The following is a 25,857-nucleotide window of genomic DNA, read 5'->3' on the forward strand; positions in this document are numbered from 1 at the left end:
AAGGAATATAAATCCTTCCATCCGGCACCATTCAGTCAGAACTGAAAAAGCTTCTTGGATGAGAAGTGGACTTTTGAATGGAAGACACCTACCCCAAGCCAATTGATATTTCGAGGTCTTTCTGCTGTCGTGTTTATTATTATTATTTAGATAACACAAATGTGGTTCTGAGCTTCTGATTAGTACAATTATTTTCATGAAAATCATGGGTGCAAATAGAATAGAATAACAGAGTTGGAAGGGACCTTGGAGGTCTTCTAGTCCAACCCCCTGCTTAGGCAGGAAACCCTACACCACTTCAGACAAATGGTTATCCAACATCTTTTTGAAAACTTCCAGCGTTGGAGCATTCACAACTTCTGGAGGCAAGTTGTTCCACTGATTAATTGTTCTAACTGTCAGGGAATTTCTCCTTAGTTCTAAGTTGCTTCTCTTCTTGATTAGTTTCCACCCATTGCTTCTTATCCTACCCTCAGGTGCCTTGACTCCCTCTTCTTTGGGGCAGCCCCTGAGATATTGGAAGACCGCTATCATGTCTCCCCTGGTCCTTCTTTTCATTAAACTAGACATATCCAATTCCAGAAACCATTCTTCATATGTTTTAGGCTCCAGTCCCCTAATCATCTTCATTGCTCTTCTCTGCACTCTTTCTAGAGTCTCCACATCTTTTTTATATTTTTGACCAAACCTTAGTTTATCCTAGCTTAGACCTCACTCTAATAGTAATTTGTCTAACAATAATAGTTCCAAAAAGAAAAGATTAATTATAATGTTGCTAATTTGGCTTGTGTGCGGTTTTTCTCTCTATTTTTTAAAATATGATCATTTTAGCCCTTAAGCTACAACTTTCATGCAATTTCTAATTCTGGTTTGGGGCAGTTTATTATCGGGGGGAGGGCAGTGGAAGAGGGAGTGGTGGATCAAACAGGTGCAAGTACATTTTTCACCAGCTCTCTCTGCTGCTGGGAATCCATTTGGCTTCTGCACGGCAAAGCTGAAAGGCAGTAAATTGTAGAGATTTGGTGCAGATCTCATTTCAAAGTCACTGTCTGAAACGGCTTCCTTTCTGCTTGATTCTGCCCATAAAAATGACAGATTGGTGCCCTGTGGCACAGATGGGGGAGAGGTGGAAAGAGAAGGAGGCACGTGAGCAGAATTTAATGGAAGGCCATCACTACGACATCACTACTGGACTAGAAGACCTCCAAGGTCCCTTCCAACTCGCTTGTATTCTGTTCTGTTCTGTTCTGTTCTGTTCTGTTCTGTTCTGCTCTGCTCTGCTCTGCTCTACTCCTTATTTTCTTCTCTTCTAAATTCTCTTCTTCTAAATTCTCTTCTTCTCTTCTAAATTCTATTCTTCTCTTCTAAATTCTATTCTTCTCTTCTAAATTCTATTCTTCTCTTCTAAATTCTCTTCTTCTAAATTCTCTTCTTCTCTTCTAAATTCTATTCTTCTAAATTCTATTCTTCTAAATTCTATTCTAAATTCTCTTCTTCTCTTCTAAATTCTCTTCTTCTCTTCTAAATTCTATTCTTCTCTTCTAAATTCTATTCTTCTCTTCTAAATTCTATTCTTCTAAATTATCTTCTTCTCTTCTAAATTCTATTCTTCTAAATTCTATTCTTCTAAATTCTATTCTTCTAAATTCTCTTCTTCTCTTCTAAATTCTCTTCTTCTCTTCTAAATTCTATTCTAAATTCTATTTTATTCTAAATTCTATTCTATTCTACTCCTTATTCTGTTCTCTTCTAAATTCTCTTATTCTCTTTTCTTCTCAAGTTTATTCTTCTAAATTCTCTTCTCTTCTAAATTCTATTGTTCTATTCTATTCTAAATTTTACTTTTTTCTTCTAAATTCTATTCTATTCTAAATTCTATTCTTCTCTTCTAAATTCTAATCTATTCTCAATTCTATTCTACTCTACTCCTTATTCTGTTCTCTTCTAAATTCTCTTCTTCTCTTCTCTTCTAAAGTTTATTCTTCTAAATTCTCTTCTCTTCTAAATTCTATTGTTCTATTCTATTTTAAATTCTATTCTTCTCTTCTAAATTCTATTCGATTCTAAATTCTATTCTTCTCTTCTAAATTCTATTTTATTCTAAATTCTATTCTATTCTACTCTACTCCTTCTTCTCCTCTAAATTCTCTTATTCTCTTCTCTTCTAAAGTTTATTCTTCTAAATTCTCTTCTCTTCTAAATTCTATTGTTTATTCTATTTTAAATTCTTTTCTTCTCTTCTAAAGTTTACTCTTTTCTTCTAAATTCTATTCTTCTCTTCTAAATTCTGTTCTATTCTAAATTCTATTCTATTCTTCTCTTCTAAATTCTATTCTATTCTACATTCTATTCTATTCTTCTCTTCTCCTAGCACAGCTTCTGGGTGGATCCTGTTGGATTGTGTGAAGGGTGATAGATCAGACATAGAAATGGATCCTTCAAACACATCCTCCCAACATCTCAGAGAAATCGATTTCTCCAAGGGGCTTACTGGAAGGAATGAAGTCCTTGACTTATGGCTCCAGTTTTGGGCCAGAATTTTGACTGTTAAGGGTTGTTAGTGAGTTGCATCGGATTTCACAATCCTTTCTGCCATGGTGGTTAAGAGAGTCACTGCAGTTGTTAGGTGAATCGTGTAGTCCTTAAGTGAATTGGCTTCCCTCGTTGATTCTGCTTGTTTGAAGCCCGCTGGGACAGTCACCAAGGGTGACCACAGGACTGTAGGATGCTGGAACCATTGGAAATACAAGTTGGTTTCCAACCACTGGGATTTTCTTCTAAGTGTGACAAGAAAAGGAGGCTGGTGATGATCTCTAGCCATGCCAAAAGAGCCGAGGTGGCGCAGTGGTTAAATGCAGCACTGCAGGCTACTTCAGCTGACTGCAGTTCTGCAGTTCGGCTGTTCAAATCTCACCGGCTCAGGGTTGACTCAGCCTTCCATCCTTCCGAGGTGGGTAAAATGAGGACCCGGATTGTTGTTGGGGGCAATATGCTGACTCTGTAAACCGCTTAGAGAGGGCTGAACGCCCTATGAAGCGGCATATAAGTCTAACTGCTATTGCTATGTCCATTTTTGATTCTGGAATAGGAGTATAAATAGCATGCATTGAAGTTAGGTCAAAACCCCTCTTGATGGGTCCTGTTTTCTCTCCATACAGTACAAGCAAGTCGAACAATACATGTCCTTCCACAAACTTCCAGCTGAGATGCGCCAGAGAATCCATGACTACTATGAACATCGGTACCAGGGCAAAATGTTTGATGAGGAGAGCATTCTGGGAGAACTAAGTGAGCCCCTGAGAGAGGTGAGCAGTATAAAGATGGAGGAAGCACAAGTCAACGGTGCCGATAGAAGAGAATATTTGTAGCTGAGGGTTGAATTCTGGGTGATGTGGCCCGCCAGCGGCCAGGGGAGCTGGCAGCAGATTCGGGCAGTGAGGAGGGTTGGGGAGGAACCTGGGCCAGTCCTGGAGTCTGGGGAAGGCTCTGTTGAGGGCTCTGTGTCGGAGGCAGAGAGGGGGACAGAGCCGTATGCCAGTTATCAGCTGGAGTTAGTCATCAGTGAGGCAGACGAGCAGCTGGAGCCTGTTCCCAGTGTGCGCATGCGCAGAGTGGCCAGACGAAGGGAACAGCTACGGAACAGGGGCCGACTTGGGAGTAAGGCCACAGGTGGACGGTGAATGGCCCCTCCCAGAGGAAATAAAAGAGGAGCGAAAGGGGAGTGGAGTTTGCAGGAGACCATTAGTTCGCTTCATTGGTTCGTGACTCTCCGAGACTCCTTGCCAAGTTTTGCAGAGATCGGCTTGGCAGCTCTCCAAGCCAGCTAAGGTCTGTGACTGTAAATCCTCCATGGGAAGACTTTGCTGGGCTCCTTGTTGCTCTCTGAGCTTGGTGGGTTTTTTTTGAAGACATTTCATGACCCAACTAGGTTACATCCTCAGAGCCAAAGAGGGCGTGGTTTATGGAATTGAGGAGGAGTCCTTGGTGTGCTCTCTGAGCTGGGTGGTTTTCTTGAAGAAATGATGATAATGTTACTTAGTTGAGTGAAAACCACCAAGCTCAGAGAGTATGGAGGTCAAAGGGGCTGAAAGAGCTTGAAACTAGCTAGGGCAGTGATGGTGAATCTTTTTGGTAGTGAGTGGCCAACCTGGAACGTGTACAAATGTGAGCATGCGTGCTGGAGCACCAAAAATCTGAAGACCAGCTGGCCGGCCCATGCATGCCTGGTTTTTGGGCGGTTTTTGGCCCATTTTTCAGGCTGCTTTTCAGGCTAGTTTTGCCCTGAAAAATGTCCGGAAAACAGCCCCAAAATGTCCTGAAAATGGTCTGTTTTGGCTGTCTTCCGGGGTGTTTTCAGGCACCTGTGAAGACCAGCTGGTCAACGTGGATGTCAGAAATCAGAGAACAGCTGGCGACGGTGCCCATGCCCACAGAGAGGGATTTGTGTGCCATCTCAGGCAGGCGTGCCCTAGGTTTGCCATCACAGATCGAGGGCCTTAAACAATAGAGCCGATTCCCATATGAGAAGAGGAGATTAATCAACTTATACGCAAGGTGTTTGGCTTGATTAATCTACTGAATGATGAAGCCTGAACCCACAGCACACGATAGAGGGAGAGAAGAAGCCAAGGGGCCTTGTTTAAACATTCGGCTGAAATTCCCCGTATCTCACCGGATGTTTCTGCTTCTAGGAGATCATCAACTTCAACTGCAGGAAACTGGTGGCTTCCATGCCTCTGTTCGCCAACGCCGACCCCAATTTCGTCACATCCATGCTGACCAAGTTGCGTTTCGAGGTCTTCCAGCCAGCGGACTACATCATCCGAGAGGGCACCATCGGGAAGAAGATGTACTTCATCCAACATGGGGTGGTGAGTGTGCTCACCAAAGGCAACAAGGAGACCAAACTGGCCGATGGGTCCTACTTTGGAGGTACAGGAATACATTTCCCTCTCTCGGTTATATAGCAAAAAAAACAAAACGCCAAGCTCCGAAAAGTGGTAGATTCCTTTTGTGTAGTGTTGATGATCTAGTCAATGAAATGTTTTATTGAATAATAGAATGATGGAAATAATAGAAAGAGGTTTGGGAAGGGACCTTGGAGGTCTTCTAGTCAAGTCTAGTTCTAACCCTCTACTCAAGCAGGATTTGCCACGGCAGACAAATGGTTGAACAATTTTCTTATAAAACCTCCAGGGATGGAGGACTTGGGACTTCTGGAGGCAAATTGCTCTAACTCTCAGGATATTTCTCCTTGGTTTCAGGTTGATTCTCTACTTAGTTAGTTCTTTCCTGCTTTCAGGTGCTTTGGGTGAATAAATCAATCCCCTCTTCTCTGGGACAGCTCCTCAAATATTGGAAGGCTGCTGTTATGTCACCCCTTGCCCTTCTTTTCATTAAACTAAAAAAGGTAGAGGTGAAAGTTCCCTTTGCACATGTGTGCTAGTCGTTCCTGACTCTAGAGGGCAGTGCTCATCTCCGTTTCAAAGCCAAAGAGCCAGCGCTGTCCGAAGACGTCTCCGTGGTCATGTGGCCGGTATGACTCAACGCCGAAGGCACACGGAACGCTGTTCTCTTCCCACCAAAGATGATCCCTATTTTTCTACTTGCATTTTTTACCTGCTTTCGAACTGCTAGGTTGGCAGAAGCCGGCACAAGTCACGGGAGCTCGCTCCGTTATGCAGCACTAGGGATTCGAACCGCTGAACTTCTGACCTTTCTGATAATCAAGCTCAGCCTCTTAGCCGCTAAGCCAGCGCGCCCCTTTTCATTAAACTAGACGAACCCAGTTCCTGTAATCGTTCTTCGTGTGCTTCAGTCTCCAGTCCCCTAATCCTCTTCGTTGCTCTTCTCTGCTCTTTTTTTTTTAGATTTTATTTTTTAAGGAAAAAAAACACCTTTGTCCGCATAGAATTTTTTTTTTATTTTCCATTTTCATAGCATATAATCACAGGTATACTATTGCATAGTCAATATCATGTTGTATTATTAAGTAGTTACATCAATTCATCTTACCATCAACTACCAAAGGGGGAAAAAACCCAGTTATTGGCTCTTCTGCTCTCCATACACCATATTTATACCTTATCCGACACTTTCTTCCCCCTCTCTCCTCCCCCTTTCTACATCCTGTCTTCCCTCCATCATTTTCTACTCTACTTCCCCTTCCTTTCTCCTTCTCCTCTCTCCCCTTACCACTCCTCCTTATACACCTCATCTTCCCCCCACCCTCTCTCCTGTCCCTCTCTTCCTATCTTTCTTCTCTCCTCTGCTTCCCACTCTTCTACATCCTGTCTTCCCTCCATCATTTTCTACTCTACTTCCCCTTCCTTTCTCCTTCTCCTCTCTCCCCTTACCACTCCTCCTTATACACCTCATCTTCCCCCCACCCTCTCTCCTGTCCCTCTCTTCCTATCTTTCTTCTCTCCTCTGCTTCCCACTCTTCTACATCCTGTCTTCCCTCCATCATTTTCTACTCTACTTCCCCTTCCTTTCTCCTCCTCCTCTCTCCCCTTACCACTCCTCCTTGTACACCTCATCTTCCCGCCTCACCCTCTCTCCTGTCCCTCTCTTCCTATCTTTCTTCTCTCCTCTGCTTCCCACTCTTCTACATCCTGTCTTCCCTCCATCATTTTCTCCTCTGCTTCCCCTTCCTTCCTCCTACTCCTCTCTCCCCTCACCACTCCTCCTTATACACCTCATCTTCCCCTTCACCCTCTCTCCTATCCCTCTCTTCCTATCTTTCTTCTCTCCTCTGCTTCCCACTCTTCTACATCCTGTCTTCCCTCCATCATTTTCTACCCTACTTCCCCTTCCTTTCTCCTCCTCCTCTCTCCCCTTACCACTCCTCCTTATATACCTCATCTTCCCCCCTCACCCTCTCTCCTGTCCCTCTCTTCCTATCTTTCTTCTCTCCTCTGCTTCCCACTCTTCCTCTAATTCGCTTGGTGTATTTCAGCTTCTGAGCAAACTCCCTATTGTGTTGATGGTATTTATAATTCCATTTCAATATAAAAAAATAATAATAGCAGCGTACATGTACAATCATAATACCTTAAAATCCAGCACCCCTCCTCCAACTTAGTAAGCTTAAAAAAAAACACCTTTGTGACAACCATGGCTTGGAAGACTGAGAACCTCCATGGACATTTAGATTAATATCTATTTATGCATAAGTGAAAAAAGATACAAGGCGAGAGCCTTCAGACGGGATGGATGCCCCATCACTGGAGGTTCTTAAGAAGAGATTGGACAGTCACTTGTCTGAAATGGTGTAGGATCGCCTGCTTGAGCAGGAGGGCTGGACTGGAAGACCTCCAAGGTCCCTTCCAGTTCTATTCTGATTCTAGCCTGGGGTTTTCGTTGCTTAGATGTCTGATTGACTCTCCGATTTGAATGCTCCTACCCTCTAAATGTACCAAGCTACTACTTACTACTAGATTACTCGCCCTTGCCTCTGAAAAGCCAATTGTCCATACCACAAAAGAGATGTCAAGATGTTCTTTCCTTCTAGAAATTTGCCTGCTGACTCGTGGTCGGCGAACCGCCAGCGTGAGAGCGGACACGTACTGTCGCCTCTATTCCCTTTCGGTGGACAATTTCAATGAAGTATTAGAGGAATATCCCATGATGAGGAGGGCCTTCGAAACGGTGGCACTGGATAGGTTGGACCGCATTGGTAGGTACACACACACACATACCTGGTATTCAGAAGATACTGGACTGAATCCTGGAGGGTCACTCCCGTTATTGATGGGTGTGGCTGTTGAAAGCCATCTAAGGTTGAGGATCCCATCTCCAAATGCTTCTCCGGCCTCCATTCTTCTAAACATCCTCAGCACAGATCAGGTTAGGAGAGCATTAATGGGGCATCTTGGAGCATGTGAGATACAGAGAGGGAGGTGGGTCCTGGGAAGAGGCCTGCCAGCAGCCATGTTCCAAGTTTGAACACACACCGGGGGCTGGCTGGTGAGAACCTCAAGTCAGAAGAGTACATTGCAACCATTTCTCTTTATAATTTCTCAAAATGCACTTGACTAGCATCTTGTTGTGGCCCACCAACAGATATTGTCAGGGTTCCAAGTAACATACCCATAGCAAACAAAATTCTGAGGCAGGCGAATTCCTGAAAGAATAGTTATTTTGGATATGTTGTATTGGCATCGGCTGGTGAAAACAGACTCTGAATATTCCCATCGGTTTTCACCTAATTAAAAGTAAAATTTTGTCACTTTTTCAAAACAGTCACATTGTCCAATCAGGATACTGTTTAGTCACTAGATGACTCGAGTCCCCTCCTCCCGAGCACCTGCAGGAATGCCCTTGATTCCCAAAAGAAAGTATTTTGTTTTGACTAGAACTCCCTAACTAACTCTATTCCCCCTCCCTATCCCTCACCTTCAGTGTGTCACTGAAGTCTCAAGATGGCCTCAATCAGGCCAGCTGCAGTGTTGACAGATATATTGTAACCTGTAAACCTGTGGCTTTTGTACCCCTATTTTTGACTTCCAATGGAAATGAATCTTCTGCAGAAGAGGAAGGTGACTGAGATGGGTGGGGAGAAGAGCCACCCCTGGTGTCTTATCTGGTTGGGGGTTCCTCAAGACAGTTCCTCACAGTCCTCCTTCTTCCTTTCAGGTAAGAAGAACTCCATCCTTCTCCATAAGGTCCAACATGACCTCAACTCGGGTGTCTTCAACTACCAGGAGAACGAGATCATCCAACAAATTGTGCAGCACGACCGAGAAATGGCTCACTGTGCCCACAACCTCCAAGCGGCAACGGCGGCCGCAGCATCGACTCCCACACCTGTAATTTGGACCCCGCTGATCCAGGCTCCTCTGCAGGCCGCCGCCGCCACCACTTCAGTAGCAATAGCACTGACTCACCACCCACGCCTTCCCACAGCCATTTTCCGCCCTCCGGTCTCTGTCCTGGGCTCTCTGGGCCAGTCGCAAAGCCAGACGCCGAGGCGCTTGAGGAGACTCCACTCCTTGGTGTCTCCTGCCGGACCTTCCATCGTGGGTTCCCCATCAAGCACGCCATCCCAACAGCACACGCCAGGGATGGAAACCCTTTCCTCCTCCTCCTTTCAGATCCAGCAGTTGGCTGGGTTTACCGCGTCAGCCAGCCTGGGTGGGTTGCACCGGTCCTTGGCCAGCTCTCCGTCCGCTGGGTCGACACAGCAAAACCTGGGCAGCCCAACATCTACTGGACTGGAGCAGCTGTGTCCTGGGCCTCTGGATTTGACAGAACGGGCCGCTCGGCAGCAGTCTTCAGATACCAGCTTTGGCCCATTCCAGAAGGCTCCTCCGAGTTCGCCACCAGCCGCTGCCCCCACCTCGTTTCCTCAATTCTCTTCAAGTTCCCCCATTAGTCCTTGCAGCCGCTTGCAACCTACGGGCAGGCCCCACTCCACAGGGCAGCTGTTGCAGCTCTCAGGAACTGGAGGGACCAACCACTTCCAGTTGCCCCCTTCATCCAGCTCTCCCTCCTCTGGCTTACGCCAGCTGTCCCAGGCCTCGGGACCCCCCCCTCCTGCCTCCGGCCCCACCCAGCAAAGTGCATTAGGCCCTTCCGTTGAGCCGGCCACTGTTGCTCAGTTGCACCAGGAACGGTCCTCCTTTGCCTCCATGTCTCCCCCAAAGCCCAGTCCTGTACCCCCACCTTTGTACCCACTACCATCAGGCCTTAGCCCTCCCAGTCAAAGCCTTCCCCCCAGGACTTTCCAGTGCAGCCCGTCAGGGGCGCTGGGTTCCCAAGGCTCTTTGCTCCTGCCTCAGACCTCCAGCCCACCTCCCCAGGTGCTCCAACTCCGGAGTCGGCCGCTGGTTTTACCAGGACGATTAACCCAGGACTTCAAGTTGATCTCCGCCTCCCAACCGTCTCTCCCCCACGAAGCCACGCAGACTTCGAGCCCGCATTCCTCTTCCCGGGAGTCCGTTTCTAGCTTCTCCTCGTTCTCCGGAGGCGGCAATGGCAGTGACATCGGGGGAGGACCCAGACCTCTAGGGAAGCCATATAGTTCGGGGCCAGGACGGGTCACTCTACCACGTCAGACATCCTCAGGTTCTCTGCCCCAACCCCTAGCATTTGCCATCTCCTCCTCTCTGCCCCTTGCCGAAAGGAAAGGATCTCTACAGCTGAGCGGGGAACAAGAGCCCACCCGCTCAAAACTGCCTTCCAATTTGTGAGATGCTCCTTTCTGCACCCACCCCTACCTCTCTGGCCCGGCCCCCTTTCCTCCCCTTTCCCGGAGTCCTCTTTCTTTCATTTTCTGCTTTTCAGGTCCCAGCAAAGGTCAATGCGCCTCGGCTTCCCCTCCTTCCATTGCTTTGAGTTTAACAACGAGATAAAAATAAGAACAAGGGCGATACACACACAGAGATACACACACACACACACACACACACACAAGATAACCAGGTATTCTTATAGCTATAGATTTTCAGTCACTTTCTTTTATAGAATATTTTACTACATGGAGCAAGAGGTTGGAAAAGAGGCAGGGGATCGATGCAGAGTGATAATGTGGCCCTTTAGCTTTTCAGGTAACAAAAATTGTTTTTGCCATGCAGAGATTTCACTCCAAGATTGGCATTGAAGGATCTTTTCTTGGTAGGGGGGGGTCCCCCTTTTTCCTCTTTACAATTGGAGTATTTCACACTTCGGGGTTTTGTACCAACCCAGGTTCTCATCTAAGGAAGCTTCAGATAGAGATTCTCCGTCATCGGGGTCGTGGTTGTCCCAAAGGTGCTTTTTCAAGGGTTTTTCTTTTGAAGATGTTTTGCTTCTCATCCAAGAAGCTTCTTCAGCTCTGGCTGGATGGTGGGGAAATGGAAGGATTTCCTCGGGGTGACACAGACAAACCCCCAAGTGGCGACTCTCTAAAAGGATGCAAATGACCAGCTGTCTGCAAGGAATATAAATCCATATGTGTGTGTGTGTGTGTGTGTGTGTGTGTGTGTGTGTGTGTGTGTGTGTGTATTTAGTGTCATAACCCCTGGTATGCCCAAATATGGGAGAAGGCCTATTGCTTCCTTTCTCTGTCTATCGGCTCGTCACAAGAGACCATCCAGACAGAAAGCCAATATTTTTAGCTCTCATCAGCTAGCCATACCCTTACTGGGATTAGAACCTGTGCTGTATTACATTTTAGGCAGATGTGTTCTAATCCCAGTAAGGGTATGGCTAGCTGATGAGAACTAAATAGCTTGAAATAGATCTATACTAGTCTCCCTTTATTTATTTATCAGCACAAATACAACACAAATGTAACAAAGGCAACAGTAAAAATATTGGGTTTCTGTCGTGATGGTCTCTTGTGACGAGCCGATGGACAGAGAATGGAAGCAGTAGACTTCCTCCCATATTTGGGCATACCAGGGGTTGTGACACTAAATACATACATACATACATACATACGTACACATATATACATACGTATTTATATATACATACATACATGCATATATACATGCACATACATATTTATATATACATACATGCATACATACATGCATGCATACATACATATATGTGTATGTATGTATGTATGTATGTATGTATGTATGTATACGTATATGTATATGTATACGTTGCAATTGTGCTGATAAATAACAACAACACAAATGTAACAAGGCAACATAAAAAAAATGGCTTTCTGCCTGGATGGCTCCCAGAGTGAACCGATAGACAGAAAAGGGAAGCAGTATGCTCCCTCTCATATTTGGGCATACCAGGGGTTGTGATAAAAAAAAAAGAGAAGCGAAACATCTTCAAAGAAAAAAAAACAACAGAAAGTCCAGTGGCCTCTTGGGAAAAAAGGCACCTTTGGGACTTCCAGGTGAGATCTTGATACAAAATAAGGATGAGAAGACAAAGGGGATTTTCTGTCAATCTCGCCTTTAAACCTCCAGTGGTGCGGACAAAATAACGGAATAACAGAGTCAGAAGGGACCTTGAAGGTCTTCTAGTCCAACCTCCTGCTCAAGCAGGAAACCCTAGACCGTTCCAGACAATCCTTGTTCCCTTGAGGGATGTGAAGTTGATTCAACCAAACCTTGAACAAGTGGTGGACATTAAAATACCTCCAGGTTGCTATCAAAAATGTCCCATTTTAGTGGGAAGATCTGAAATCCTGATCTAGATTTCAACGTCAAGGTGCAGAGATGTGGTACTTTCTGGTTCCTTTGGAGACCATCTATTTTTTTCTCTTCTGCAATGCAAGCGATAGCCACAGTATAGCTGAAAGAAAATGAGCATAATCCTTCTATCTTCCTGCATTTTTGCTGGAAAAGGGACACTTTCCCCTTTTCCCCAATGTCTAAATCCAAGAGAAGAAAAAAACCAAGTCTATTCAGTTGCTCCAAACATTCAGAGCTTCCAACGTTTGGCGAGAAGACAAGTCCTTTAAAAAAAACCGGAAGGGGGTTTAAATACAGGTAGTTCTCGACTCACAACCTGTTGGTTTAGCAATTGTTCCAAGTTACAACAGCCCTGAAAAAAGTGGTTTATGACCAATCCTTGCAACATCCCCTCAAGGTCATGTGAGCTCTTCACAAGCAGCATGTATTTACAATGGTTGCAGGATCGTGTGAATGCCAGTTATGGCCTTGGCTGGGGTTGAGCAACCTGCGGCTCGGGAGCTGCATGTGGCTCTTTCAGCCCTCTGCTGTGGCTCCCTGTCGCTGGTCCACAATTGATAGGGCTTTTGGTTAGGACAGGTAGAGGAAATAGGACACCCTGCTAGGAGGAGACTCTATGGTGGGGGAACAGGACTTCCAGTCAGCAGAGGAAAAAGGACACCATGCTAGGAGGACACTTTATGGTGGGGGAACCGGACTTCCGGTCGGCTCCAGAATTGAACGGGGGGGCTTCTGGTTAGGACCTTTGTGGCTCTTTGAGTATTTAAGGTTGCTGACCCCTGGCCTTGCCAATGGCCGTCTGACAAGCAAAATCAAGGAGGGAAGCCGGATTTGTGATTTACTTAACAACTGCAGAGATTTGCTTCAGCTTGGCAGAAAGGTCATAAATCAGGTGCGACTCACTTAACAACTCCCCCGCTTAGCAGCGGGAATTCTGACCACACTTGTGGTCATAGGTTGAGTCTCACCAGTAAAACAGGTTATCTTTTTTTTAATAGAAGGAATAATTGGGGATTTCGATCTCCGTGGCATTTCCATCTCTTTTTCCATACGAGCTGGTCCAGATAGCCCTCGACTTACAACATTTCATTTAGTGATCATTCAAAGTTACGACGACACTGAAAAAAGTGACGTCGGACCTTTTTCTCACACTTACTGGAAAAAAATGGTGATTTAGGTCCGTTTTTCACAGTTACAACCAGTGGTGGGATTCAGCCGGTTTGCACCTATTCGGGAGAACCGGTTGGTAACTTTCTAAGCAGTTCGGAGAACTGGTTGTTGGAAGAAATCTCCTTTTGTTTTTCTCAACTTTACAGGGCTAATCCTGTAAGGAAGGCAGGAAGGAAACATTCTGGTGTTGTTTCTAGCCTCATCTTTATTTTGCCCTGCTTACAGAAACCGCCTCTCCGGTTAACCCTTATGACATTGTAACAGCTAAGGCGAAGCGCCCATCGACGGGAGTGACGTTGAATCCCACCACTGGTTTGCAACCTTTGCAGAATCCCCTCGATCACATGATCCAAATTCAGACCCTTGCCAACTGGTTCATATTTATGACGGTTGCAGTATCCTGTGATCCCCTTTTGTGACCTTTTCACAACCCAAGTGCATGGGGAGGCCAGGTTCATTGGTTACCAACTTATCCACGGTGGCGATTCTCTTAACAACCTGTGGCAAGGAAGATGGGTGCAAAACTCATTTCACCCACGTCTCACTTAACGATAGAAATGTTGGGCTCAAGTGGGGTTGTACGTTGAGGACCAGCTCTCCATGTCTAAGGGAGTTGATCAGCTGCTGCTCCTCCATAAGAGAAGAAAATCAAAAGCTGGAAAAGTAATTTGTAAGAAGCCGGATGAGATACATCACTGCACCTTTCCACCATTATTAAGGAATTACCACTGCATTGTGAAATGACACCGTGAGCCCCACCGAAACCCTTTGAAAAGCTGAGGGTCAGGTTTCCGAAAGATGCCCTAATTAATTTATGAGCCTCGAGCCAAGTTTCAAAAGAAATCCGGTCATTCATTAGGAGCAACATTTCGGCAATTACCCAAGCGGAGTCAGATCTGACCTCACCTGTTACAGGCTGAATTTTGCCCGTTTCCCTCCTCCCCTCAGTCTGTGTCATAAATCACATTATCCAATGAAGTGCTCCGGCAAGCTGCAGAATGCCACGCCTCACAAGGCCTGCTGTGGTAATCTTGAGATTCAACCCTGGCCAAAAGTCTGTGAATGTACTCTCCCCACCTTCCGCCCGTGGCAACTCGATCACAGACACGGAAGCGCTTTGCGAGTTGACACTGAGACCTGAAAGTCGTTTTTATTATTTCACTGATGTGCGAGTCCTACCCTAGGCCATTTTTTTATTAAAAAAATGAGACGCTTGAACGTGTCCTATGATGTGAGCAATAACACACATAATCCTCCAAAGCCTGAACTAAGTTGTGAGCTCCTTGCGAGACCCATAGGAGATGGGAGTTTGGCTGCCTCTTCCCAAGGGAGTCGGGAGCCTCAGATACCGATCCATGAGAGATAAACCAGGGTTTCTCAACCTCGGCGATGTTAAGATGGGTGGAAATCAACTCCCAGAATTCTCCAGCCAGCATGAGAGTTGAAGGCCACCCATCTTAACGTCGCCGAGGTTGAGAAACATTGGGTAAACCAAGCAAGTAGGCAGCTAGCTTTATCCAAACTGTGATTTCATCACTTTGTATTAATCCATATCTATCCGTTTCCTTTCCTTCTTTTGCCTTTTCTATCCTTTCCCCACAATGCTGGGAATCTGGCTATCTCCTTAAGAAAAAAAGAAGGGGGGTGGGGAAGAGCCATTTTCACTTGGAAGACCCTGCTCTTCTAACTCCTGAGCCCTGTTATTATTCTGAATTCTCTGCCGCTGCAGAATGAACGTCAGGAATTCAAGGAAAAACGAGGATCTCTCGCAAGGGTGCCAAGATCCATACTGGGACAATAGCACTGATTCTTTCGGCAGCCCTGAGCTTTCTCTAAATGTTTTGCTCCATTTTATACCAAAATAGTATCGGGAGGGTCTCTCTCTCTCTCCCTTGTTTTTTGTTTTTTGCACAAAAGAGAAAAAAAGAAAAAAAATTCCTTCAAAGACGAGCAAAAGAAATCGACTCTTTACTATGTGCCTCTTAATCTTCGAATGTTTGCCCCGAGAATATAGCTAGCTTCACCTGCTTCAAATGCTTTTTGCTAGGTGGGAACGGAAATGTAAATTAAGTTTTGGTCTTCCTTCAAGGTTTAAGAGTATTCTAGGGAGAGGGAGATCTTTTTTTCTAATAAAAATTGTGAATGAAAGAGCTACAGGAGTGTGTGTGTGTCCGTGCACAGGTGTATACGTTCAGTTTTGCAGTTACTAAGATTGTTGGACAAGCAGGTACAAAAACAGCCAGGGAACGGACCTCTTCATATCCATCATCGAACATTGGGGATCCTGTTAGCAATCCTATTTTTATACAACAGCCGCACAGGTATATACGTTCAGTTTTGCAGTTACTAAGATTGTTGGACAAGCAGGTACAAAAACAGCCAGGGAACGGACCTCTTCATATCCATCATCGGACATTGGGGATCCTGTTGGCAATCCTATTTTTATACAACAGCTGCCCCCCAAAAAGTGCTGTTGAGTTTGGTCCAAACCAGTCCCTTAGATTTTGACTCCATGATGTTGTTCTTCTGCCTGGACCTTCCTTTGTTTTCAATATTTCCCTGGAGGATTCTGTGCGAAATATTCTTTCACTTTTTGACGGGTTTTGACGATGTCCCTTGGCTTTCCCAGTCGGCTTACTCTACAGAAAGACTCCTCAACTCTCAGATAGCTTGATTTCCCAGAGATTCCCTTTCTCACATTCCGTTCGGTCACATCCTACAGAGCTTTTGATTTATTGAGTTACCGTGCTCTGCAGAGGATGGGAGAACTACGGATGGCTTCTCTGCCTTAGTAGGAACAACGTAGTAGACCAGGAGTTTTCCTTCTTTCTAATCATGCTTCTCACTAATGCCCTCATTGGGAAAGAGGTTCTCTCCCCCCGCCCCACTGATCTCATCCCATGGTTCTCCAATTTAGCTTTTGCGGGGGGGGGGGATTTCCACAAGCGAGCAGTGCTGCGGCTTCTCCCTCTGCACAAAGCAAGCAGGGATTTCCCCGAAGTGCCCTTTTGTTTCTGTCTCCTGGCATGACGGATGCCACTTCAAAGTGGAGCTGGCAGCCCAGGAGCTGCCGTAGCTCCATGGCAACAGGAAGAGGGGATAAACAGGCCAGTTTTCTGCCACGGATTCAGGTGGCCGGCTATTAAATTGTCCAAAGGATTCACGCGCACGTTGAAACAACAACAAAAAAAACACCACCTATAATTTTTTTAAAAGGGAAGTTATTTTTAAGAACTCATTTTTAAGAGTGGAAAGCAAGATAACAAAGCAAAGAAGGTGTCAATATGGTAGGAGAACTAATATGGTGGGATAACAGAGTTGGAAGGGACCTTGGAGGTCTTCTAGTCCAGCCCCTGCTCAAGCAGGGAATCCTATTCCATTTCAGACAAATGGTCGTCCAATCTCTTCCGGAAAACTTCCGGCGTTGGGAGACATTTCACAAGAAAATTCCTCCTGCGTGCTAAGTTGCGTCTCTCCTTGATTAGTTTCCACCCGTTGCTTCTTGAGCCAAAAGCCACTGGATTGCAAAGGTGGAAACTGCCTGCTGATCATTTCCCTCTCCTGCTCTGAATGCCAATTCAGGCGCCTGCGGGCTAGGCGCCTGAATTGCAGACACGATCATTGCAGCCACAAGAGGGCACAAATGTCTTTCCAAAAGGAAAAAGAAAAAAACAAGGAAAAGCGGAGCACTTAAAATACTAGTTGCTGTGACAACACAGCAGAGGATGGAGCCTCCGCTAAGGCTTAACAGCTGGGAGGCCAGCACTAATTAAATACCAGCCTGACAAGAGAAATTAATAGACGAGGGAGAAGCCTGGTCTAAATCAGCCAGGTTCAGATTGTTGTGACTTGGACACCTTGTTTCTCTCCTCCTTTCCTTTCCTTCTCCCTTTCTTTCCTTCTTTTTTCCTTTCCTTCTCCCTTTCTCTTTTTTCCTTTCCTTCTCTCTTTCTTTCCTTTTCTTCTCCTTTTCCTTTCTTTCCTTTTTTCCTTTCCTTCTCCCTCTTTCCTTTTCTTCTCCTTCTCCTTTCTTTCCTTCTTTTTTCCCTTTCCTTGTCCCTTTCTCCTTTCTCCTTTCCTTCTCCCTTTCCCTCCTTTGCTTCTTTCCTTTCTTTTTCCTTTGCTTCTCCTTTTCCCTTCTTTGCGTCTTTCTTTCTTTCCTTTCCTTCTCCCTTTCCCTCCTTCTCTTTCTCTTTCCTTTCTTTTTCCTTTGCTTCTCCCTTTTCCTTCTTTGCTTCTTTCTTTCTTTCCTTTCCTTCTCCCTTTCCCTCCTTCTCTTTCTCTTTCCTTCTCCCTTTCCCTCCCTTGCTTCTTTCTCTTTCCTTTTTTCCCCTTTGCTTCTCCCTTTCCCTTCTTTACTTCTCTTTCTTTCCTTCCTTTCCTTCTCCCTTTCTTTCCTTCTCCCTTTCTTTCCCTTTCCTTCTCCCTTTCCCTCCTTCTTTCCTTTCTTTTTCCTTTCCTTCTCCCTTTCCCTCCTTTGCTTCTTTCTCCTTTGCTTCTCTCTTTCCCTCCTGTCCTTCTCTCTTTCTCTTTTTCTTTCCTTCTCCCTTTCCCTCCTTTGCTTCTCCCTTTCTCCTTCCATTCTTTTTTCCTTTCCTTCTCCCTCTTTCTTTCCTTCTCCATCTCTCTTTTCCTCCCTCTCTTTTCCTCTCCCTCTCCTTTGCTGCTCCCTTTCTCTTTTCCTTATTTTTCTTTTCCTCCCCTCCCTCCACTAAGCTGGTGGTTTAGTGTCCACCTCTAAGGCCACAGCCAAATACGGTGATGGGATCCTGGGCAAAATAGATTGAAGGGGAAAGGGGGTTTTGGGGAGTTGGGAGGGATTTCAAGTGAGAGAAGGCTTCATCTTGTAAAAGGCTCAATGTTGGTTCCAACCAAGCCTTCCATATGCACTGAAAGGTCCCTAATTCTTAGCAGGGCGATTCGTTTTCCCAACATACATCTTCACGTAAGATGGCCCCACACCACATCAGGATAACTTGGCTTGAGAAGAGTTACCTGGAGTTCAGGAAGCCCCCAGTCCCCTTTTGAGGCATCCTCAGAAGCCAGAAGGCTCTCTGAAGGGGGAGGAGGAAACCCCTGGAAAACCACTTGCTGTCAGCAGAGATCAATTTTATCGCAAAGAGGCGTCCTCCGTGTTGGTTAGCCTTCAGTTCCCAAACCTAACTGACCAAGCTAATGGCTGAAACCCTACTTAAGGTTTGACTTCCTTCGCCCTATAAAATTCGGGACAACCACGGGCTCGGGAGCACGTTCAGAAAAATCTTGCTGAGCTTCATAATAAGCGGGGAGATGACAAAAGCCACTTGAAATAATGAAGGGGGTACGACAGGGATGTCCACTCTACCTGATGACTTTAGAGATTTTATTAATAAGAATCAGATAGACTTTGGGAGTTAAGAGGAACTAAAATTAAACAAGAAGAATATAAAGCACAGGCGTTCGCAACCTGATATTTTTCATAGAAGAGCCATTGGAATCGGGACCAATACTAATACAAGAGATAGAAAAATGTGGGGAATAGCAGGCCTTACAATTAATAAGGAGAAAACCAAAATGCTAGTTCAAAACAGTTTAACAGGAGAGAGAGAGAGAGAGGGAGAGGGAGAGGGAGAGGGAGAGAGGGAGAGGGAGAGAGAGAGGGAGAGAGAGAGAGAGAGAAGGAAAGGGGCTGCGGATCGCAAAGAAGTCAGATATCTAGGTATTTGGCTAACGGCGAGATGCTCCTCCATAAAAGATGATAATTACAAGATCCCTTTTTCAACAAATAAAGAAAGACTTAGAAGTAGGGGGCTTAGGGTTAAAAATTGCAAGCAGAAAAAACTTGCTGGTCCTTCTTGGCTCATCGCTCTGGTTTCAAAATTCAGACGAATGTTAATGCGAAACAACCTTTTTCAAAGTTGGTGACCAGTTTTCGGAGAGCTTCGGCTAGAAGTATTCGAGCATCATCGACTTCACAGATTACTAAAGGCCACATCCTTTTTATTCCCTTAAGCCTTTCTCCCCCGCACCCCTACCTTGGGGAAAAAAAGGAGAGCATGTTTTATTAGAAGACACTGAAATGTTTATCCCCAGGTAATGCAAAAAGTCTCCCTGTAATAAAACTTGTTTAAATAGAAGACACCGGTTTTCCTGAAAGTAAGACCTCCCTAGATAATAAGCCCAATCGGGCTTTTGAGCACATGCACTAAAATAAGCCCTCCCCCCAAAAAATAAGCCCTCCCCAAAAATATTGCAACGCAGCAGCAGTCATGAGGGGACCACGCTCACCGCCTCCTGCACCTCAAAAATAATAAGACCTCCCCGAAAATAAGGTCAAGCGCTTATTTTGGGGGTCAAAAGACGCACCCTAAAAAGTTGGCTTTTCCAGCAAGCCAGTCTGGCCTGAACAAAACAAAACAAATTATTGATCATTGTTAATTTTAATTCAATTTTTTTTAAAAATGTTATTGTTAATTCTAATTGCGTTTGTTTGGTATATTCTATTTTTTAAACTTTTGTATTATGTGTTTCTTTTAATGTTGTACGCCGCCCTGAGTCCTTGGGAGAAGGGCGGCATATAAATCTAATAAACCAAACCAACCAAATCAAAATAAGACCCTGTCTTATTTTTGGGGAAACACAGTAATTATGTGGAACTTAAGGTCGAACTGTGCAGCTTTTGGTGGTCTCTGAGTTTGGTTGTTGGCTTGCAGACATTTTATTACCCAACTAGGTAGCATCATCACTGTGTGACTTGGGCTACACCATTTGTACATGGTGCACAAAAGTAAAAAGAGAAAACCACAAGAAGAAAATGAAAAAAATAGCACACACCCTCCAGGAGCCCAGATTCAAAGAAGCAGGGATTAATACCAGACAAACAATCAAACAGAAAGTAATGCCCTAATCAAGGAATTTATCAAGGAGAAAACCATAACCCTACCAACCCAGGCTACTGTAATGAACTGGGAACAAATCCTACACTCATCGCACGGATGATGTTACGTAGTTGGGCAATGAAATGGCTGCAAGCAAACAACCACGCTCCGATAAAACTTTTTTCTATCAACTTCAAGACATTCACCCAATTTACAACCCTAGGGCAGTGGTTCCCAAACTTGGCAACTTTAAGACTTGTGGACTTCAACTCCCAGAATTCTCCAGCCAGCTGGCTGGAGAATTCTGGGAGTTGAAGTCCACAAGTCTTAAAGTTGCCAAGTTTGGGAACCACTGCCCTAGGGATATATTTTATCTTAGAAGGTGTGTGTATAATTTCTGAAACAGACATAAAACTATTTGTATTCCTTATTAAACCCTTAAAATTGTTAGTAATGATTCGCACATGTAGTACCCATTTGAAGAGGGTTATGATCCTGTCACTCATATGGGAAGGCAAACTATGAAAACCAATCGACAAAAACTCTGGACAAAATTGGAACTGGGTTTAGATTTTAAAAAAAAGTGTATTGGATATCCAATACCAAATAATAAACATGACAGTATTAAAAATGTAGAGAGTATACAACAAATACTACAGAAAAATAATGTACAGAAAGGTCGAAGTTTACAGCAGTCTTCAGAATTCTCCTACATCAGAACTGTAAAGCAATATACAGGAGTCTCTTCTGCCCCCCCTGGGCTCCCCCATCCCACCAGCCCCCTCACCCCCTTCTTTTATTCAAGTGGAGGAAGCTGCCCAAAGCAGCCATGAGGCTTACAAGATACACAATGTCGCAAATTTAAAATCACACGATATGTAAAAAAACAGTGTTAAAATGTAAAAAGTGCAATACATATTATACACTGGCTTGAATAAATGTTTTTTTTTCTTCTTCTTCTTATTTTTGATTCAACCTTTTAAAAAACCAACTCTGAACAGTTGCTTTATTATTAAAAAATATTCCCCCTCCCACCCACCCCTCCCCAGACTCATGGCGGTATCGACAATATTATTCTTGGATGTTCTATGAAAGTAGCAATATAGTATAATATAACAAGAACCCACCAATGGGAGGAATACTGAATATACAAGAAGATGCTTCTTTGGGTCTAGTGAGAGAGAAAGGCACACACCTGTGGAAGCAGTGTGTCTGTGTGTGTGCCAATTAAATTCAATGGATGCGGCGAGAACTCCGAAGATAGAAAAGACTTCATACTCTTGGCTATGAAAAAGGATCTGTACAATGACGAATGGTCATACAAAACGCTTTTAGCCACCAGAAGACCCAACTAATGTCATTTACTTTTTACATGCCCGTCTTCCCACCAAAGGGTGGCGCTGTGTCCATTCACCCTGATGGACACACAATTTTAGATCACGTCCTACAGTTCGATTCAGAAAATGTGGGTGTTTTAACATCCTCTTTTAACATCTTCTAATGAGGCAAAAGGAGTCTTTAAAAAGATGTTTCTGGTTTATGAAGGTGGGAAAAGGGGGGGGACACCTTTCCTCCTAGTAGGGAAACTGCGCTCCAACCCCCCAAATATGCATAGGGAAGACATCGAGATGCAGGTCAAGGCGTGAAACTTTCCACTGCTCGGATTTAATTAAAAGCTGGTCACCCTTTTTTAATTATTATGAATCGCTTCACCTCCAAGTAAAGTGGAGGATTGCATTAACTCATTAGAATGAAAAGACGTGGTAGGCAGAAATTTACACCCTAACCGTAAACAGCGTGAATTGTTAATGTTGGAAGACAGAGCACTGAGTAAGGTGGTCTACTTTTTGAGTTTTCATGGCACTTCTTATACAATTGCAAAAAACATTCTTTTTAAAAAATAGATGGCTTGTTTGGATTCAGCGTGGCAGTTAAGGTTCATGCTAAAGAGAGGCTAATTAGAATGAATCAAGTTTCAGCTCATCGGTGCAAACGAAGGCTGAGTTGGAAGGGAAGGAAGGAAGGAAGACAGTGTGGGGGGAAAATGATAAATGGGACAGACAGAAAGGCGGAGAAAGGGTGATGTAGCTCTCTTCTTATCTGCTCCTAAAAATAATATCTTCTCTGTACAATTGGAGATAACATAAGCCAAGGGACTCTAAACTTGAATTGCTAGCAACATGCGATCCAAGTTTTGATCATATAGGAAATTAAAAGAACTTGCAACATCTCTGACTGATCCCATCCTATCATAATCTTGTTATCACTGGGCTTGCAACAACAGCAATAGCACTTAGACTTATATACCGCTTCACGAGGCTTTACAGGCCTCTCTCTAAGCGGTTTACAGAGTCAGCATATTGCCGCCAAGAATTTGGATTCTCATTTTACCGACCTTGGAAGGATGGAAGGCTGAGTCAACCATGAGCTGGTCAGGCAGGATCGAATTGCTGGCAGTGGGCAGAGTTAGGCTGCAATGCTGCATTTTAAACCACTGCACCAGCATGGCTCCAGTATCACTTGGACCAATTATGTTGGTTGCAATAAAAAGACAATCAAAGCCTCCCATTTTCCAATCGCTTTTTAAGCCAGCATGAGATACCCAATGCTATGTTTTTTTAAAAAAAAAGCAAATATTATTTTCTTAGCATGTTTATCATAGATGATGACAGAGAACAGTATGATTATGGGCAGCAAACACAAAAAGAAAATGTAATTTTACCAGTTTATTAGGAATTTATTTCTCTCTCCCAATACACCCCCTTCTTCTACCGGCTCGGGCAACACCTGAGTCACAAACACACACACCTATGTCCCCCCCCCCACCTTTCCTGCAAACTTAATTTGTTTTGATTGTGGTTCAACACTGGAAGTATTCCCCCAAACCTTGAAGATGATCTACAGCTACATAGTTTTATTCCAGATACGTTAGCATATAATGATTGAACATAAACTATGTCTGAGCCATAGCTTATGTCTGATCATTGTATGCTAAAGTATCTGGGATAAAACTCCCACTTCAACGCAAATATCCAGAAGGACACAGCTTTGAAATCAAACATTCAAACAAGAAGAGCTGTGTTGCTAAGATGCATTGTGGTAACTGAACTTAAAGGACCCAATATTTATGAGAGGGTTTTGCTCAACGCAACGTCCTCTGCAATTGGCAAGAAACAGGCTAAAGCCAAGAGCTCCAACTTTGGCAACTTTTCAGGTTTGTGGACTTGACGTCCACAAGCCTTAAAGTCGCCAAGGTTGGACGCCCCTGGACTAAAGGATGAATTTACAAAGGAGACCGACAAAAGCCTTCATTCTATTTTTTTACAATTCCCTTTGATGAATTGGGGCTGGTTGATACCATGTCTTTGGAGCCACTTTCTGTTTTGGCAAGGCTTTGGACGGACAGAGGTAATGACAAAAGTGAATCATTGCAGGTTAAGAGTTAACATCACGGCCATCCTTCAGATTACTGTGTGACTTTTTTTTCCAAGTCACTGTGATCGGGGAAGTTACTCGTAATAATAATAATAATAATTTATTTAAGTCACAACCGGGCATATTGCAAGGGATGGCTTATATGAGCCTGAAGGATAGAGCTGTGTTGCATTGCATTGTCCAATGAAGCTTCCTACCACTCTGTGGCTCCCAGCCCAAGGCTTACTTATTCTACCCCTCCTGCACTGAAAACGCTCAAAATAAAAATTAAGAAAAGTTTGCTCCGTGTTACATTTCTAACCAAACAGATAGTTAACCTCAGAGTGATGGGAAAGGATCTAATCAGGCCTTTTGAATTAGTATTATAATATAAAAATAAAAAAAGCTTACAAAAAGCAATGCAGCATACCCCAAGGCCATGGATTACAACTGCTGGAAGGTGACAGAATGATACAAGCTTTAGAAAAGAAAAGAAAAGAAAAGAAATCCGAACGAAGAAATGAACGGAACAATCCACACTGGCAATGAATTCCCGTATACACAATAGAACAAGCAATCGGACGTCCGTCTAGGCTTTGGGGGAAACAACACAATTTTTTTTTTCTGTCAGGTTACACTTTTTAATAAAAAAAAAAAGATACAATAAAATAAAAACACTCAAATAAAATTGTACATAAATGTGAATGTCCAACACTGAAAAAGCAGGGAAGGTTGCAGCACCGGGACAAAAGCTGCCTCCGATGAATGCTAAGTTTGTCTGGATGCTGGATTTCATCAGCCTGAGACGTCGCCCCACTCCTGGTTCGTATCGGCATCAGCAGCGCAGCGAGGAGCGGAAATCCCAACGACCTCCAAAGAGGTTCATTTCAGGCCAATGAACTAGAAGAGCCATTTGGTTCACCGGAAGGGGCCCCGGTGGTGCTGCAGCAGCCGGTTGGCAGGTCTCTTTCTGTGCTGTCCCCTAGTCTTTTATACATTTCCTTGTGCTCCAAGGCGAAGTCCCAAGGCCTGCGGGTCTGGAGTCATTCCTTGGGGAAGGCGATCACGCTGTGGTGATGGCGTTAAGGTCCTTCATTAGTCCTTCCAGGTGGGCCATCTCTTTGGTGAGTTCATCCGGTTCGTAATTCTGCAGGAGATTTAATAGGGTTATTGGGCTAGATGAGCTGCCTTGGGTGGGAAAGAGGAAGGAGGATAGCGGCCAAAGAGCAATAGCAACTAGACTTATATACCGCTTCAGTGCTTTACAGCACTCGCCAAGCGGTTTACAGTGTCAACAATCTAGGTCCTTTTACCGACTGTCAAGTGCCAGGGAAATCAGAAGATCCAGGCAGTTCAAATGCTTAAGCTCTCTACAAGAATCTGAACTACTAATGGCCAAACCAAATTGGCGGTAGATAAGAGATAAAAGAATTCAAGGTGGACTGAACCTCGATCTCTTGTAGGCACAAAGGAACTCAGGACTGATGGCACATTTGTCCCCTCCTCCCTCGGGCTCAGTCTGGTCATCTCCTACATCGACCATCTTAAGGCTGAGTGAACCTGTAGCCTGTCAGGATCAAACTCCTGGCTGTGGGCAGACCTAGCCCTCAATACTGCATGCTAAGCACTGTGCCACCTTTCCAATGCTTATTAGGTAGGACTGGGCAGTCAAGCAAGATTGCTCGGCAGTTGTTGCTGCCAAAACGGGCCCATTCCAATTTTCGTTTTGTAGGGAAAGATGAAGGTGGTGGTGGTGGCAGCAACAGCTCCAGAACACGTCACATAAATGAGATCATAAACAGTGAACCGAGAGCAAAAGTGACGGGAGAGGAGAAGACAAGCAGGCAACTTTCCTGCACCCACGACGATAATAGTTATGAAGCAACGATTCACATTTAATGGCCTCCCCAAATGTTGCTATTATATGGAAAGGCTGCAACCAAGCCCATTTAACTGGTGCTTTGGAAGGCTTAGCAATGCTACTTCAGATCTTTGAAACTCGGCATTAGCCAAAAGGGAACAGTTATTGAAGAGCAGAAATGCCTCATAATGGATGAACCAAAGATGGGGGCAATTTAACACCAGAGCACCTCATAAATGCTTAATATATCCTGCAGTTAATTGCCATTGGCTTTTCAAAAGCTTGGGCTGCAATGTTGTGATCCAAAGGTACCTTCCTAGGGGCTAAAGGATGGCTTGGTTTTCCCCAAGGTCAGAGGAGGACAGTCTACGATTGGACAGAAACCCAACACTGGATTCCCGCTCGCACC

At 44.5% G+C, this 25,857-nt stretch overlaps 2 protein-coding genes across 10 annotated transcripts in view; one reads left to right on the plus strand and one right to left on the minus strand.

Moving 5' to 3' along the window:
• The window catches only part of HCN4 (hyperpolarization activated cyclic nucleotide gated potassium channel 4), a 58,601-nt gene extending 48,202 nt beyond the window's left edge, over positions 1-10,399 (plus strand). Inside the window, exons 5-8 of the mRNA XM_087703626.1 lie at positions 3,159-3,305; positions 4,692-4,932; positions 7,514-7,678; positions 8,638-10,399. Of these exons, the coding sequence (XP_087559752.1) occupies positions 3,159-3,305; positions 4,692-4,932; positions 7,514-7,678; positions 8,638-10,193 (2,109 nt within the window). The 3' untranslated portion in view covers positions 10,194-10,399. The remainder of the gene's footprint in view (positions 1-3,158; positions 3,306-4,691; positions 4,933-7,513; positions 7,679-8,637) is intronic.
• Positions 10,400-20,744: 10,345 nt separating this feature from the next.
• Positions 20,745-25,857, minus strand: part of NEO1 (neogenin 1) — a 60,883-nt gene continuing 55,770 nt past the window's right edge. For all 9 annotated transcript variants that reach the window (XM_087704084.1, XM_087704083.1, XM_087704082.1 and 6 more), the window contains one exon: positions 20,745-24,734. In XM_087704084.1, coding sequence (XP_087560210.1) covers positions 24,651-24,734 — 84 coding nt within the window. In that variant the 3' untranslated portion in view covers positions 20,745-24,650. The remainder of the gene's footprint in view (positions 24,735-25,857) is intronic.

This window comes from Thamnophis sirtalis, unplaced genomic scaffold (genome assembly GCF_051295495.1).
Source record: "Thamnophis sirtalis isolate CommonGarterSnake01/CBP01778 unplaced genomic scaffold, rThaSir2_p1.2 scaffold_2, whole genome shotgun sequence".
Classification (NCBI taxonomy): domain Eukaryota; kingdom Metazoa; phylum Chordata; class Lepidosauria; order Squamata; family Natricidae; genus Thamnophis; species Thamnophis sirtalis.